Source organism: Prosopis cineraria, unplaced genomic scaffold (genome assembly GCF_029017545.1).
Source record: "Prosopis cineraria cultivar Desert tree isolate PC_DT_omini unplaced genomic scaffold, ASM2901754v1 PC11, whole genome shotgun sequence".
Lineage (NCBI taxonomy): Eukaryota > Viridiplantae > Streptophyta > Magnoliopsida > Fabales > Fabaceae > Prosopis > Prosopis cineraria.
Window position 1 is genome coordinate 45,575,011 of NW_026555342.1, and position 18,320 is coordinate 45,593,330.

At 29.5% G+C, this 18,320-nt stretch overlaps 1 protein-coding gene across 1 annotated transcript; it reads left to right on the plus strand.

Annotated features, from left to right (window-relative positions):
• The first annotated feature begins 16,136 nt into the window (after positions 1-16,136).
• On the plus strand, positions 16,137-17,284 carry LOC129287234 (ethylene-responsive transcription factor 15-like). Its single transcript, XM_054923427.1, has one exon. It carries the CDS (start codon positions 16,188-16,190, stop codon positions 17,163-17,165), a length of 978 nt encoding a protein of 325 aa, XP_054779402.1. The 5' UTR covers positions 16,137-16,187; the 3' UTR covers positions 17,166-17,284.
• The last annotated feature ends 1,036 nt before the right edge of the window (positions 17,285-18,320 follow it).

The window sequence follows — 18,320 nt, forward strand, 5'->3', positions numbered from 1 at the left end:
AAAAAGAGAGAGTGCAAATGGATTAATTATTAAGGAATTTTGGGTATGTTTGATTAAAGTGGATGTTTGGTGAGATACATCGAACTGGTGACGAATGTTAGATACCAGTTAGGTTTAATAATATATATATATATATATAAACTCACACACACAATTGTGTGCGGCTTTTCTTGCATGAAAAGGTTTTGCTGGTGTGTGCGCGCGTTTTAACTGAAAACTGATATAACTAGTTATCTACCCTTCTTGCTCTCTCAAATGTTGGACTTCTTGCTTCAAAAAACTGTTGATCTAATCGTTCGGCTTCTTGTACTATTTGATCCCAAACATACACATATGTGCTCATAGGCATAATTAATAGGGAAAATGAAACTTATGCTCTAAAAATTAATTTGATGATAGTTATATCTTAAAATTTTTTTTGCTGAAAAGTAAGTTGTAAATATTGATTCAAGTCTAAAACCCTTATATTTAGAAGTGTTTGAGATTATATTTACAATTTATTTTTCAGTAAAATTTGTTGTGATCGAACTATACTGAATTAGTTGGGATCTAATTGTAAATCCATCTAATTAATATATAGCAAAAAGTGAAAATCATAGCATTGTTGAGAACTACATTACATGATAATTTTTTTTAAAATTTAACCATCATAGATTAATTACAATTGCAAGGTAACTCGGTAATTAATTGGAGATTTTAAATTTGACAATGTTAATCCTAGTATATTAACTATGATATTGCAACCAAGAGTCAACATAAATTGCCAAAGAAACATATATTTGGTAAGGTAGTTTTATTGAACGACTAACTATCTCTAAGGGGGAAAATGTGATCTTTGTAATTTATTCTATTTTTTATGAACAATAATTTAAATAAATACAAATTTAAAGTATTTTACCTTTTTAAATATTTCATTTCATTTGTAGAAGTATCCGTATTTCTCTCTCTTCAATAAAATGCTTCTGGCATTATTTTTCTATGAATTTATTTAATTCAAAATGTTTTTTAAAATAAATAACATGAGAGAAAGTCCCCTAACAATTTCACCATATAGGGTCCCCTCCTGTTATAGCCTATTTGGTTTTTCTCCAGTAATTTCCAACCAAGTGCCTTAAATTATTGTTGTACCTAACAGGGAACACATGCCTTGATTTAGTTTTTTTTGCCCTTTTTGCCAGAATATATTTTAATGCTATGATACATATTGAGGTACGAAAATATTAAAATGCTCATCGAATAGAATATGTTCATTGCATTGCATCCAATAGGTACAAAGTTGATATAAATTCAGTGTAAAGGAGTGTCACGTGGTACAATAATGGAGATTTGATACACGTAGCCCTAGTAAATGTTCTAGATGATCCGTTACGTATTGTGCTGGATTCACATATTACAAATCCATGGTTATTTTGGGCTTGTGCTCATGGGCTCATTCTTTGTGTCAATAGTACTTTGTATATCGAAAATTTACCAACCAAAGATTAATTTAGTCAATAAGAATTTAGCACATCTACCAAATTATTGTGGAGGCAAATCCTGCTGCCAAGAAAGAAGGAATCATAATAGCATGAATCATAGTCAAGATGTTGGTTTGATGAATCCCCAAACCCAACAATTGGACCCTCCACCCAACGAAATGTGCTAAGAAATGGAAACAAAGATGCCCCAACTTTGTGTTCACCATTTTAACTTTTCTCTCTGAGTATCGTCCCTGAACTCTAACATCTCTGTGAAAGGCATTATTGATTAAAGCCAACAATATGGGCTAGACTTATTCAGATCAGGCTTGAAGTATTCTGTCTTCTTAAAAGAGTTTATATAACTAAGTCCGGCCTTCACTTTTTTCAAGCTAGCTCATTGAACTTGGCGAAAATTACTAATCTATATACACATGGAGTTATAAATTCTAGTGGTTTGGCTCAATTTAGGCCGGATTTAAAATGTTCTATCATCTTAAAAAAGTCTATATAGTTAAGATTGATCCTAATTTTTTTTAAGTGAATTTAGGTTGCCCATCAGACTTGGCCTGAATGCCAAGACTCTATTATTGACACATATATGAGTCATAAACCAAGAAAGATAGACAATAGCTTCACTGTCACTTTATGGAATGACAAGTTGTCACGGCCGTGGCTCCCTTTAGACTATTAAAGCCATCGTCTAAGGCATCACATGAATTATAGATCTCATTTAAGTTATAGTATTGAATTTCACTTTAGAAAGCATGTAATAGGATAAAATTTAAAGATAAATTATAGAAAAATGACTTTATTTTTTCACAAGATGGCTATTAAAATATACAGGATATAAATTAAATAAAAAGTGAATGACGAATATCTAAAGATATTTTAATGACAATTTTAGTTATAAAATCACACGTTTCAAGAATTTTTTGGTAGTGATGGTATCAGTAAGAATCTCTATAATTCAAATAATTTTTTAATTTTAAAATTGTATAAATTCTATCAAAGGTTGTAATATAAATTGCATGAATTAAGTTATTTATTATTAAAAATAAAATATTAGAATTATTTTATCATAAAATGGATAAATAATTTGCAATTCACAAACATAAAAAATAGTATAAGAATTTATGAATTACATTACATGATACCAGGCTCTATATAATTTAATCTTAGGTCTCAAAGACCACAGTCGTGCAAGTTGTTAAAATCCAAAAAATTACGGACAATCGCTAATCCTGAACTTCTCTCTATAATACTGCCACCAATGTTTATATTCTTTAACCCTTAGCAACCAATTATGCCAATGGGAAAGCTTGTGCAGGACACTTGAAGAGCAAATTTGAGCCAAATTTTCACAACCAAAAAATGTATCTCTTTAATATTTGGGGCCAGTGAGAGATCTGGGAGTCAAATGAGGTATTTTGAGAAACTTAGATTGATTGACTGCAAATTAGGGAAACGCTGGGAGAAAAAAAAAGAAGGGTTTATAGTTAGATATCTAAACAATATTTATCATAAATTTCTCATCTTGTTAAGGAAATAAGTGAATGCATTTACATAGATGAGTTTATGTTTTCAATTCTTTGCTGTGCAAGAATGAGAATATGAGATATCTTTAGACTTAGGTGAAAAATACATACCAAATCTCCATTTCAAAGCTATCGAATAGGTGGGATTGGCTCGATTGGAATATGAAACATCAAGGAGGGAATTCTTTTACTAAGAAGGTCCTTGGGATATTTTGTTTGCTATATCTATTGGGATATATGAAGGAGTCATTGCAATTGAGCTTTCTAGGCTTGAGAGGATTGGATAATGGAGGAACAATCTACATCTTTCTTTAGAGTTGTAGCTGATCAAGATCTAGAAATAACCTACCCCAACTCCCCATAAGTGATTGTCATGGTGCTCTACATCAACATTTTGTTGGAGGAAGTTTGACTTGAAGTTGATGGGTCTACTCTTACAATAGTCGCAGTTCATGTGGTGGAGTTTTGAAGGATAAAAACAATGCCTAGATTCAAGGTTTTAATTAAAATTAGGACATGTTTCCCCTGCTATTGCTAAATTGTTTGATATTTTAAGGGTCTTGAATTATGTTGGCAAAAGGGTACAAGATTGTGGAGGTTTTTTGTAATTATGCACTGGCAATCTAAACAATCACAAAAAACAATCATAATTTATCACCCCTTTCAAATTATGATCAATTTCATAAATTTTAGTTTTTATAAGATAGCTGACTATCTTGCTAAGTTAGCACAGAGATTATCCAATGACTTTAACACTTTTAATACCCCACCATTTGTTGATTAAGGGTGGTTGGTTTGTTTTCTTGTTGTTTGTTTTGTCTTCTATATTGTTTTCACATTCTGTTGATTGAGTATTTCATGTTCATATTCAAAAAAAAAAAAAGATGACTATTAGGCATATGAAGTTCTACAAGATTCTCTACACAAAAGCTTAATGGCACAGATGGCAAAGAGTATTCTTCCCAACAGAAAAACCTCAATTTCTTCAGGGAGATAATCTAGATCTTCACAAATATTAACTGTTGAAGGCTTGCTCTAATCAGATTTGTAAAAGTTAAGGAATGTAAATTGTACATCTTTTGAAAATTACTAGTTGCCAATATAATCCTAAGATATGCATCGAGTTGCCTCAGTCTCCTAGAAAGTAAAAGAAGAAGAAAAAAAATTATTTTTATTATTATATTATGATTATTACTATAATTATTGTAAAAATAATCAAAACACTACAATAATTTTTCTTATATTGATTTAGGGAAAACTAAATGAGTAATGATGTTGTGCACTTCAAATATTCCTTATATGTACATATAAGGAATTTTTAAATAAAAACTAAAAAATAAATGCGTACATTTATTTGTACATATATATATACATGAAGAATTCATCTAGTCTGTATTCTTATTAGTGATCAATAACTTTCTTTTTGTCAACTTAGTGATCAATAACTAAGTTCATTAAAACATGTATGTGCATGTATTCATTTTTTGTACTTCTTATGATACTATATATTAAGTTCTTTATCATGTACGAGCACATATTTGCACATACTACATCAATTCAAATGCATACTAGGATAAAATAATGATAAAAAAAATTAAATATAATACCTTTTTTTTTGCCACAATTAAATATAAGCCTTGTTATTGATGAAAAGAGCGTAAACATCCTCTTGCTCTCCCATAGTCGATCAAGTCTTCTAGGGTTTGATACTAGTTGTGTCTAGAAATTTCAAGGTTCATGTCCTTTATAAGAGGATGCATCTCAACATCGCCATTCTCATCAACCGAAATGAGGGATCTCTCGCTAAGAACATTTATCTCAATAAGTGAAGGAAAAGCCATGCAAGTGTTTTATAAAAGTTCAGAGAAATCTTCCATGTTTGACTCAAGAAATATTGTAGGTCAAGAAACGCATTTGGTTGTTTGTCATCAAGTCCATCAAAACTCAATTTTAGCCCATTAAAAATGTCCTTGTGTGGAGCTTGTGTTAGTCATTCTAAAGCACTTTCCCACTCTGTTTCCTCTTCCATATAGAAAGCAACCCAACATAAGGGGTAATGGATTTCTTTTGGCAGTAATTCACTCCATATAGCTTTAAAATGGCTCATTTTGCTTAATGCTTTCAAACTAAAGAGATGAAAGCCATGATGGAAGTCCAATCTCGAAACATGATATGTTTTAGAAGCAGAAGCTTTCTTTGTTTAAACTCTTTTATTAAATCTACTTGTACAAAAATAGATTAAGTCATTTAATTAGACGCATTTTAAGTTTTATATTTTTTTAATTTTATTTTCTATCTTCTATTTTTTACATATGGGATTTGATTTCTTTATCTCTAATATTCTCTCCATTTCTTTTCTTTTTTCTCTCTCTCAATTTTTCTTTATTTTCTTCTTCTTTTTGCTTGAACTTGCACTTTTTTTAGCCTTAAAAGCCTTAGGTTTATTCAATTTCTCTTCTTTTTTAATCTCTTGTTTTTTTTCATTCTTTCATTTTTTTTTCTTTTGCTCAATTTTTTTGTTGCTTTGTTTCCTAGCTAGAATGACTTATGATGCTCAAACTTTTTATATTAAATATGTTTGAGAGTATTTTATTTCATCAAAATAACTTAAACCATTTAATTAGACGCACCCTAAGCTTTGCATATTTTTAATCTATCTTCTAGTTGTGGGATTTGATTTCTTTATCTCTAATATTCTTAAGCACTTTCATGTCTCTTGATGTGACATAATTCTACTTCCTTTCCTAAACCAAACACATACTTTGGTTGAATCTTCAACAATTATTGAATTCTTATGTCATCAAGCATGAAGTGGAGGGGGATAAGTAAACCATATTCGTAAGGGAGAAACATAATTTTATTTTATAAGGTTAGAAATCATGATTCATGAGATTTTTGGAGGGATAATAATTTTCACATTTATAGTATATTATATTAATTTTTATCATACTTATCATAAGAGAGGGTGATCTCGTTTACTTTTGGTTTTTATTTTTTCAATTCATTCTATTCTCATCCCTTTTACTAACCAAACGAGACTTGAGATTTTTTATATCCGTTTGCCAAGATGTAGGAACCTTCTATATTAATGACATGACCTAATTGGAAATCCTTCTATGTGGATTTTTATCTGTGGCTTTATATTTTTTAAAAAACTCTTATATTTGAAACCATTTGAGTTGATATCTGATTATATTAAATTGGAATTTTTGGTATCTGATTGTAATTGTATCGAAGTAATTAACAACAACAAAAAGTGAAAATTGTAACATGTTGAAAAAACTAATTATATATATATTTTTAATTTTGGACAACATGGATTAATACAATTTCAAAGTACTCGGTACTTCAATTTGGAGATTTCAAGTTTGGCGATGTTCATCCAAATAAATTAAGGATAATTAAGGATAACATGCCCACTGGCTCAAAAGTCTTGTGCTTAGAAATATGAATCAAATTTTTAAAATTTAAAAATATAGCCAATTTACATTAATATATAATAGGTTAATTATTGACATATAAAAAACTTATCATTAAAAATTTACAAAAGGTTATCATTGATATACATGATATATCATTAACAAATATACTAAAAGGGCTCACCAGCCATAATATAACATATAATAAATATTAGGTTATTTACTTGACTTGTCCTATAACATGGATTATATCTGCAGAAATCCCATAAATTAGCTAGGATAGCTAAAGTCACCCTAAGTTAACAAAAACGTTTATTTGGTAAAGGTGTTTTATTGAACGACTAACCCACTCTAGGGGAGGAACTATGATAATTTATTCTATTTTTACATACAATAATTTAAATAAAATAAATTTATATGCATTTGAAGTGTATTTTCATTTTTAGAAGTTATCTATATTTCTCCCTCCTCAATAAAATACTTGTGGTGCTATTTTTGCTATTAATTTATTTAATTTAAATTTTTTTTTAAATGAAATTAAATAACTTGACAATCCACTAATAATTTCACCATAACAGGGTCCATCCTATAATAGCGTATTTGTTTGTTTGTTTGTTTTTTTTGGATGAGAAAAAGCATATTGGTTTTATTCCAAACATTTTCCAATCAAGTGCCTTAACTTTTAACTTGCAATCTGAAACGTGAATGTCACGCCCCAATGGGCCTCAAATGGCCTAAAAGGATATAAAAAATAAATAAATAAACCCTTCGGTTTAATCTTGCTTGGGCTCTCTGTTTTTTTTTTTTTAATTTCTTTGTGGTATCTCTTAACAGGTGCCAGTGATTTTTTCTTGAGGTACATTTCATAGTGTTAAATTTTGTATAAATTTTCAATGATATCTTTCATTATGAGAATAGAGGGAAGAATATTTATTTCGGTACTGAAATAATGAGATATAATATTGGAATAACCACTATCAATAAAATCTTTTTTTATTCAACAATATTTTATATTTTAAAATACTGAATTACTTTTAAAAATGTGTTATAAACTATCCACATGAAAACTAAAATATCAGAGAGAGTTTTAGAATATTACAGTAGTTAAAGTCTAAATATCAAGTTTATGCCGAGGTCCGCATGGGTCTTAATATTATGAGCTTCTCACCCTCCAAAACTTTTTTTCAAAAAAATAACATAATTTTTTTTGAAGTATATAAATTAATAATTAATCCCTCAAAATGTCATAATTTTTTTAAATCTTTAAAAAAAATTATTATTAATAAATTTATATAAAATATTAAAATTACTTTTATTGAAAATAAATGTATACAACCTTCAGTCTTATGTTGTAATTTTTTTTATATTCCACACCATACGATATCAAATAAGGAATTCTACATGTGAAGTTATGATTTTTATTCTTCGTATTGTGAATTTAAGAAGAAAAGTTGTAAATATAAGAAGGCCGTTGTAAATCATTTGTTTTTAATAAGAACAATTTAATCATTTATATAAATTCATTAATGATAGAAAAATTCTTATGGGCTTCAAGGAAATTATAACATTTAAGGGATTAAATTATAATTAATATATTTCAACGAAATTTTATCATCATTTTTCCAAAGTTCTTTGCCCCCCTTCGTTCGGTCGTCAACACGGTGAATTAAAACCTAGTGAATATGATATAGATGATAGCAGTTTGAATCCCTTAAATATCATTTTACAGTTTGATTCTTGAATTTGTGTATGGAAAAATATTAGTTGAAAGAGGACAACTTCTTAAATGGTGTTCAGATTTTTTAGAGAAATAATCTCCACAACTGCTAACTGTGAAAATATCTTGGGCAACAAAAAAAAAGGCAAATTAAATTAATTTTTCAAATAATTGAATGCAAACTAATATTTTGTGCATTTTAATAGATTTATTAGTACTTTTTAATGGATTCGAGACTCTGGATCTTTTTTTTTTTTTTGAAGAACAATAGATGCATTCATGATTCATTAAAGGAAGAGCAATGGACTCTGGACTTTTGGGTTTTGTTCTAAAAAACTTTTATATTGTACTCATTTTATTGTGAATGACATTTGACTTGTTATTAAAAAATTAGATTTATTACTATAATCTTAATTGCGTATGAAAAATTAAATTAATTTTTCAAACTATGATATTGAATATTTTACATTTCAATGGTTATTTTATTTGATAAGATATTATTCCATGTTCAATTCAATTATATAATTTTCAATCGTCGTCCTCCAATGGGCTTAGAGCGAGAGAGAGTGAGATTATGGGCTGTTTAGTTCTTTTTGGGGCCAAAATGGGTCGTTTAGTTGGTGCCAGCCTCCAAGGGATTTCAAGAATAAGCACTAGCTCCCTCTTGCTCGAATCAAAAGAGCTCGTCTTCTTCATCAAACCTGTTGTCTATATTTTGGGTTCTGCTTATAATTTTGCCCAGTGGAGAGAAGGCACACTTAAGCAATTAATGACTTTATATATTTTAAAACATAGCTTGGTCTTTTACAAATCTAAAGGCCCATGCAATTCCTGTGCTGCAATTCCCAGTGCTGAAAGTAACTCTGTGGGTTTTCATTTTTATTTTTTGTCTTTGACGTTTGGTTTTTTTTTTTTATTGTTCTTGAGATGTTTTTTTTTAATGAAAATGAAAAACATCTGTACATCAAAAGAAGTCTGGAGAGAATGATAAAAAAAAACTGAAATATGTCTTAAAATTGTTGAAGAGATGCTTTCATGGAAATAGGCCAAATAAAGAAGGATGGAAGAATCTTATAAAAAAAGTGATCTTCTATGATTTTAACCAAACACAAAATAATTTTTAATTTTTTAAATCTCTATGAAATAAAGGCCCATTTGTTTTAGCTTATTTCATGAAAAAAATTATTTTATGAGTTTTTACTATGTTTGTTTTAAGCTTTTAAAAACAATCAGAATAAAAAAAACATATTTTTGGTTATTTTAAATTGCATTTCATAAAATATTTAAACTATATAAAAATTACTTATTTTTTAATTTTAAACAAATGGATGCTTAAACTTTTGAAAATAATTAAAATGTTGAAAAAAATTAAATTTTTGATTATTTTAAGAAGATACTTTGAATAATTTTTTGGAAAATAATTCAATTTTATTGATGAGAATGTCATTAGAAATTTGGTATACATGAATATATAATAAAATTTTTATATAAAATAAAATAATGTCTGTTTCTTATAATAAGAAACATCTCTACGAAATAAATATCTTTCTATAATATCTTTAAATTATTCAAAAATTATTTTTTAATTTTAAACAAGCATGCCGTTTAACTCATATCCTATAAATTCTAATAAAAAAAATTTAAAGCTATTAGACATATTATTTTGAAAAATGGATATATAGTAAGTTAGTTAGCAAAAGTCTAACATTTCATATTTCAGGAGAGACAATCACTGCTTTCAGTGAGCTCCACTCCATGTGCTATAAAAAAAAATGGAACAAAGAGTTTTTTATTTTATGATGAAATCCAATATATCACAGAAGATTGAGTTATCCTTCTATGTAATAGTTCTCTCTGTTTTTTTTTTTTCAAAATATAAACTGATCTATATCAACTTTGTAATATATTTCTGGCCAAAAAATTTCAATATATTTTTTCACAAATAATAATATTCTTAATTTTACTTATGTTGTTATACTTAATAGAATGTGATAACTTACGCACCATTTAACTTATGCACCAATTCGGGCAAATGAGACAAGTGGAAGAAGTTTGGACAAATGCAAGAAATGGTACCAGAAAAATGGATCACGAGGTCATGGAAAAAAACAACCACTTTGCATATAAAATGGAACCAAGACACAATTTGATTTAGAAGACTGTGAAAAAAGATCTTGAGAACTCTCGATTTGAATTAGAAGTAAGTTTAACATACCGTATGAGGAAAAGCTCCTTTAGCATGCCCGCGTGACAAAAACAACGCCCACAATTATATAATAATAATAATAATAATAATAATATATGCAAATGGGCTGACCTATCAGATTTGAAAGCTAGACTTTATAAAAATAGGTTTATAACATATTTATTTAACTAAGTTTAATCATGAGCCTAATTTGGCCTATTTACTAAAAAAGTAAGGCTAAACATAAAATAAGTTAGGCTGTAGGTTCTTGATTGGCTGCCTGACCTACTTTCACTCCTAATATAATATATTTTAGAATATCTATATTTTAAAAAGAATGTGAATTTTATTTCAAAATCAATAATATCTTTTATGAAATACATTTTTTAATGAATTGTGTATGTGTCTTAATGCCCTATAAGCTTCTCTTTTCTCAATCGCCGTGAATAAAGTAAATGTTTTTTAGGACCAGGAAGAGTTATATAATCATATTAGACATGCATGGAAGCCAGTGTATATAAGTAGTTGTTTATGATTTATGAATAATATGTACTTATTTGATATATTATTAGTTTATACTCCCTCCTTATTAGGGAATTTCAATCAACTAGCACAGTTTAAAAAATTTAATTAGTCATAATAATTTCTCCCTCCATATTTGAATATAAGTGAAACTATCATTGTTTTTTTTTATTTATAAGCAAAAATTACAAATTCCAAGGAGAATTTGTCATATTTTTCTCAAATTGTCCCTGGTAAAGTTAATGTTCATTTTCATTAAACAAATTTGTTTAATTAATTATAGGGATAATTTGGTCTAATTTTTTTAATTTCACACATAATTATTATAATTAATTAACAAATTTTTGTAAACCATGTGTAAATTTGATATTTTCAATAATATTTAAAAACGGAAAGAATATGTTTGAAATTGAAATGTTTGAATTAAAATATCCTTGTAATTAATATTTCTTTTCCTAATTTAGTGATACTATCATTTATGAGGGATAATTTGGCAGATTAATACTTCTTAAAATTTATAATTTTGCTTATAATAAAAAAAATATTACGTACCCAATTATGTCTTGAATGAGATTGCTTTGAATGAGAGAACACTTGTATTCAATTAAAAAAATAAGGGCAAAAGGGAAAAAATACCCTGAAAATTTTTCTCTAAGGATGCCTAGTGTCTTAAACATTTTTTAGGAGCAATGTTGTCTTGAAAGTTTTAAAAAATGGTGCAATATTATCCTAACGTTAAATCTGATAGATGTTGATTGTTAAATTCAAAGTTTGACTGAGGAATCTACACGTGGCTTTTTAATTATAATTTTCCTTTATTGAGTCATTGCTCCATGAGGATTAGTGTGTGGCTCCCTGATTAAATACGTCACCAACCCTCAACGTCTCCAGTGAAGAAGGTCATGAGTATCTTGAGGCTTGGGCAAAGGGAAGTCAAAGGAAGCCATAGCAGTGTTGAGAGGTTCGGTATGACAATTTGAGTAGGTACTATCACTATGGTTTGATGGTTCCGCAATGGACATCTTAGAGTGAGGAAAATCCAAGTAGAAGATTTTATGGGTGCTCAAGTTTGGTTGATGTTGTATATCTTCTTCATTGAACCCTCTTCTTCTTCTATGTCGTCTTGTTCATCTTCTTATTACTATTGAAAAGGGTTTATTGTAATTGTGTATAGAGAGGATGTGGGTTTTTTTGCTGGCACGATTCTACACCGTTTCTATCCTCATTTCCCTCTCATTAAGAATGGGAAATTGTGTCTTAAGATCTGCATACTTTTGGATATACTCTCTGGCTTTGCAAGGCAAGATTTTTATGAACAAGGAATTACTACATTTAAGCTCTCTGAGCTTAAATTTCTTTGTTTTAAATATAAAAAATAGAGATAAATAGAGTAAGTTTAAGGGTAAGATTGAAAAACAAAGCATAAGTCTTCATAGTTGTACCGATATAAGTTATTTTTATTGGTATAAGCAATAACTCATATGTAAAAAAGTGCTAAGTTACCATATGGGTAAAAAGGATTTGTACGAATCGATAAATGTTTAATCCAACTTAAAGTTGTATTAAAAGAAATTCTATGAAGTTTATAAGGTTAACTCAACTTATAGAAAGTGAAAGGAATTGATAGAATGAATTTTGAAGAGAAAGAACTCAAACACGAAGAACAAAGCATAAAAACTTATGCTTATATCAAAATAAGTGAGAGTTATTCTGAAATAATGGACACAATTTCAAATAAAATATGGGTCAACTTCTAACAATCACACAATTTCGAAATAAAATATGGGTCAACTTCTAACGGTCATGACTCCTTCATTTTAACGCCAAATTAGGCAAATGACCTGTAGTTAGAAATTCCTGAATACCTAGTTTCCAAAGAAAGAAGACCTACTCAAAAATTCAAAGATATAAAGAGATATGATCAAAAAGGTGAACAAAGGTTAGTAGTATTTTTTTGAAGTATAGGAAGCTTCAACAGCCAAATTTGAAAAATTGTATCTCTTTCATATAAAATCTATTTTTTAACGAAATTAAGTTCTTTGGAAAATGTACAAGCCTATTTTCAAATGAAAGAAGTTCACAGTAATTAGACTTATATATTAAGAGATATAGAGAAAATACTGATTAAAGGTCAAAACTAAATATTTCTATAACTCTTGATTCAAAATATAAATGATAATAGGATAATTAGATTCAAGCTAAAACTTTTTCAAAGACCAAGGAAAGGATTTGAGATAATATAGGTAAGAACATTTATGACTCACTTTTAAAAGTTTTATACTCAAGTGAAATCATTCAAATAAATCAGAAATAATATTAGCTCCAACTTAATGACATTCGCTGCAATTGCAATCCCAGGCCATCTCAATTGATCTAGTAATGGCTGAGCCTGATATCTAGTAGGATTATTCACAATTTGCCATCCAAGTTTATTTGCATGTGAGTTTTATCTTTGTCAGATTATTTCATCATGCAATTGCCTTAATTAATAGGAAATCTCAAACATCTACACTACTTGGACTTATTTGGAACTAAAATAAGGAAATTTCCTGATTCAATATCTCAACTTCATCATTTGCAAACACTAAAGTTGTAGCATTGCTGTCCAACATTAAATCATGTCCAACATTCCACCTTAGCTAACAAAAAAGGATCACAAGCTTTGCCTACAACAACTGATGACGTTCATGCATTTTTAAATAAGAAAAAAATAAACCATGATAGCACCACACATGACACAGCTATATTCAAGCTCCTTTTCAACCTTCTCTACATCTTCTTAACTTCTTCTGACATGGTATCAACTTCAATATCATTTTGTGACTTACTTTCATGCCTTGAATGTCCATTTTGCTCACCAGACAAATATTCCACATGATAAAGTAGCTCATTAATTACTTTCTTTGCCCTCTCCCCCATCTCAACATCATGCCAGGCAAAAAACCCACATCCTCCCTAGATTTCAATAATAATAACAAGAAGATGAAGAAGATGACATAGAAAAAGAAGAGGGTTTGAAAAAGAAGATATACAATATCAACCAAACTTGCCGATAGTTGAGACACCCATAAAACCTCCTTAGATTTTCCTCACTCCAAGATGTCCATTGTAGAGCCATCAAACCACAATGACAGTAACTACTCGAACTATCATACCAAACCTCTCAGTGCTGCCTAAACGTAGCACGACTCCTTCGAGAACCTATGCTTGCAGAGGACATTGACTTGACCTTAGCTTCCCTCAACTTTCCTTGGCCTAGGCCTCAAGATGCTCATGCCCTTCTTCACTGGAGATGTTGAGGGTTGGTGACGTATTTAAACAGGCAGCCACACACTAATCTACATGGAGCAATGACTCAATAAAGGAAAATCAGAATTGAAAGGCCATGTGTAAATTCCTTGATCAAACTTTGAATTAATAGTCAACATCCATCAGATTTAATGGCAAGGTAACATTACACCATTTTTTGAAACTTCCGGGGCGACATTGCTTCTAAAAAAAGTTTAGAATATCAAGCGCATCTAGAGGAAAAGTTTCAGAGCATTTTTGCCCTTTTGCCCAAAAAAATAAAGAAACATGAGATTGTTTCTAAATATACTAATAGTTTTAATTTTTCAAAAATAATATAATTCATCTAATTTTGTGCAAATACACAAAAATTTAAAAACTTGTCTTTTGGTTTTTTTTTTTTACAAAAAACACTCTAGTAAGAAATCTATTTAAAGAAGATACATAGATAATACACGGGCAATCAAACTCAAAAAAAATCCAATTATAGTAATAAGGTTTTAGTTTAATTTTTTTTTGACAGAAAGTTTAAAATATATTTAATAGCTATGTTCTAGAACTATTTAAAAATTATAAACAACGACGGGCAGAGACAGAATCAAACATTTGTTTGGCACGGTTTTAAGATAAAGATGACTGATTTCAGGTACATGTATTGATATTTGTTTATCAATTTTTTTCACCAACAACGCACGCAAGTTTAAAATATTAATTGAATGATAGCATTTTGCTTAATTCTTAATTAACCTGTACATTCCTCCTGTTCCAACGTTGTGTTTCAGGTTTATCTTTTGGCCAACCGTGTGGCTTCTATTTTCTATCATCTTCGTAATCATAACCCATCTCTTTTGCTCCAAGAAACATTCCTTTAGATTTGCTATTTCTTTTACTCCTCCCACCTCTCGTTTTCCTAAGCTCAGTTGTTAATAAATTTGTGAGTAATTAATTATGTTAAGTAAAATGTTAAAGCAATTCTCCCTTTTTCTTATTCCATTATAATAATATTGACTAAAAAAATGTTCATGTATGGTGTGACAAATTAAATTAAATCATCCGGTCCGTAATACTACTTGCTCTCTTTCCAGTATCTTAGATCATTTACCTAGATCTGATTAGCAGTTTTCGGACACTTTTTTAAAATGCATATCTTTCACCAAGAATTTAATTACTACTGCATATTTAAAACTCAAACTCAAGTCTTTTAATTAAGTTAGTTAATTCTTTAACTTGTTGATCCAAGCACCTAGTAACCTATGATACTGCTAACTTTAGATTTCATCAATATTTAAAAATTATTAAAATACACATTTCTCCAAAAATTTTAAATCAATTATTATAATCAAAGCACTCCCTAACATGTGTTGTCCCAACCAAAAATTTTGAAGTTTAATTTGATACATTAATTTCTATAAGTATTATATTATATGACAAAATTTTTTACAGCCATTCAATTTATTTGATTAAATTAAACAATAGTTTTCGTGCCATATGAAATCCTCATTGAGTGAATGGAGACTTAAACTACTCACCAAATTCAAATCCTAGTTTGTGATATCGCAAAAAACACACAACTCGAAACATTACTCTTGCTCTTGCCAGCTTTCAAATGGTATTGCTTCGCTGTTTCTTTGTACAAAGTCAAACCTGAAAGAATATTAAAAAATAATGACACCATAAGTAATCCAATCCAATATGCATTGAATGCAAAGAATCCATAAAAGATGAACCTCCCAATGATTGAACAAGCACCCAAGTCAACAAGTTAGCATTAAAATAATAAACTCTCATTATTTAAACATTTCCCTTAGTGTTGAAAACCCTGAAATTCTTCATACATTAGCTGGTCAGTGAATAATTCTACAATTTTCCAGCTCGGATCTTCATCTCATTCATTTATCAAGATAAAGCAAAACGATTAGCTGAGCTGTTATACCTTGTACGTGTATCCACACTGCATGTATACCTATATATAAATATATATCAAAATTTCTTTTCTGCTCTCTTCAATGAATATTCTGACCTTCTAATACATTGAAAACTCATAGTGACATTCGTCATCATATGCGATTGAGCTTTTCTATGGTAATGGAGGCGCCTTCAGTTTTGAAGAATCCAAGTTTGAATTACCAGATTAACCAGAAAAGTAGTGACCATCAACATCATCATCACCATCATCATGCAGCTGGAGATTCAGAAGAGATTCTTGAGAATATATGGGCTAGAGTTATGATGAGCAGTAATAATGGTGGCATGACAGCAGAAAACGCACCAGAATTCTCAAAATCATGGGAAGGACTTCCAAATCTAGATGGAAGGGTTGACTCTATGGAGATTCTTCAAAGGCTTCCAAGTTTGGGAAGGTGGATATCAATGGGAGCTGAGGCATGGGAAGAAATTTTAGCTGATTTTCCACAAAACCTTCATCATCATCATCATCAAGATACATGCAATAACAATAACAATAGCAATCTGGGAATTTGCAGAAACTTTGAATCCAGTTATAAAATGGTAGAACAGGAAAAAGAAGATGTGAGGGCAAAGAATAAGGAAGGTGAGATCAGAAGACACTACAGAGGAGTGAGAAGAAGGCCATGGGGAAAATATGCAGCAGAAATCAGAGACTCATCAAGGAATGGAGCTAGGCTTTGGCTTGGGACATTTGAGACAGCTGAAGAAGCAGCTTTGGCTTATGATAAAGCAGCTTTGAGGATTAGAGGTCCAAAGGCATATTTGAATTTCCCACTTGACACTGTTGCAAATGCTTTAGGATTTGACCTCAAAAGGGGAAGTGACAGTACTAATCCTAATAATCCTATTATTATTAGTACCAGCTGTGCTTCTTCATCAACTTGTGAAGAGGATTATTCTGCTTGTGGCCGATATGTTGAAAATTGCAACAATTCCAGGAAAAGAAGCTTGAGAAATATTGAAGAACCTGAAGCTAATAAAAGGATGGTGAATTTGGGGAATGAATTAGATGTTGTTGTGTTTCAGGACTTGGGGACTGATTATTTGGAAAGTTTACTATCTTCTTTTTGACAAAAAGAAAAAAGTCATCAAAATTCTTAAGGAAAGTTGTAATAGGTAGAACTTATACATATATATATATATTGAATCTTTTTATTACCAATGACGGACATTTGTATCATCTCTATTAACTCTTTGCTTTTCTTTCCCTCTTTTCCTTTCCTGTGAAGTGCATATGTGGTGCCTTGCAGAAAAGACCCTAGTAATTTACTACAAACAGAGTATGCTTTACTGGCACTTAATTCTGGGATTGGCGGCGCTTTAAAACGCCACCAATGGCATTCACAACATTTTTGAAAAGCACTGCATATTCGTTCCATAAGGCTACTCTCTTAGCATTTTTCAACCCACGTGTACTACCACAAGAAGAGACATTGTCAGCGTTTAAAAGCACTAATCGACATGTCAGCATTTTGAGATGCTGGAGAATGACAGAGGTTCGAATATCAAATTTTAAAAATTTTTAACTTAATTTTTTAATTTTTTAATTATGTTATAATAAATTTGTAACTTGTTTTTAAAATTTTAACATGATTGAAAAATAAAAAAATTATTTTTTTATTAAAATTTAAAATATAAATTATAAATTTATTATAATAAAATTATAAAATTGAGGGATAAAGTTATAAATTTTTAAAATTTAATATTTAAGATTTAATTTAAATTAATTAATCTTTTTAAATCTGTCATTCTCCCTTAGGACGCCTCCAATGTCAGTGCTTCATCAAAGCGCTAACACTGGGTCTACTTGAGGCGTTTTCAAAAAACACCTTTGGAAAACTGCAGCTGCTATATGCATGGTAACTTTTTTTTTTTTTTTTTTAAGGTAGTGTAGTCTATTCTTTGCATTGATTTCAGGGCAAACTAATCCATACTTGGATTCGATATGTTTCTAGCTCTCCCAACTCTATTTAATTTATGAATGTTTGTTATTCATTTATTTCCATCGTAACATTTATTACTGATGGTTAATATTTGTTAATTTATCATGCAAACTATTATGAATTATATGTTTGATACTGGTCATTGGTATTGAATATTTGATAACATTGATTATTGATTATTAATCAGTAAAGTTTGATTCAAGAGTACAATGCATCAGAGCTGATGTATGTGGGAAATCAAAGAGTTGTTGACCATGCTAATATTCATATATACTCCATCCTA

Bases quoted from the DNA above. Each gene is read 5' to 3' on its own strand.
- LOC129287234 (XM_054923427.1), top strand. From the start codon at position 16,188: ATGCGATTGAGCTTTTCTATGGTAATGGAGGCGCCTTCAGTTTTGAAG.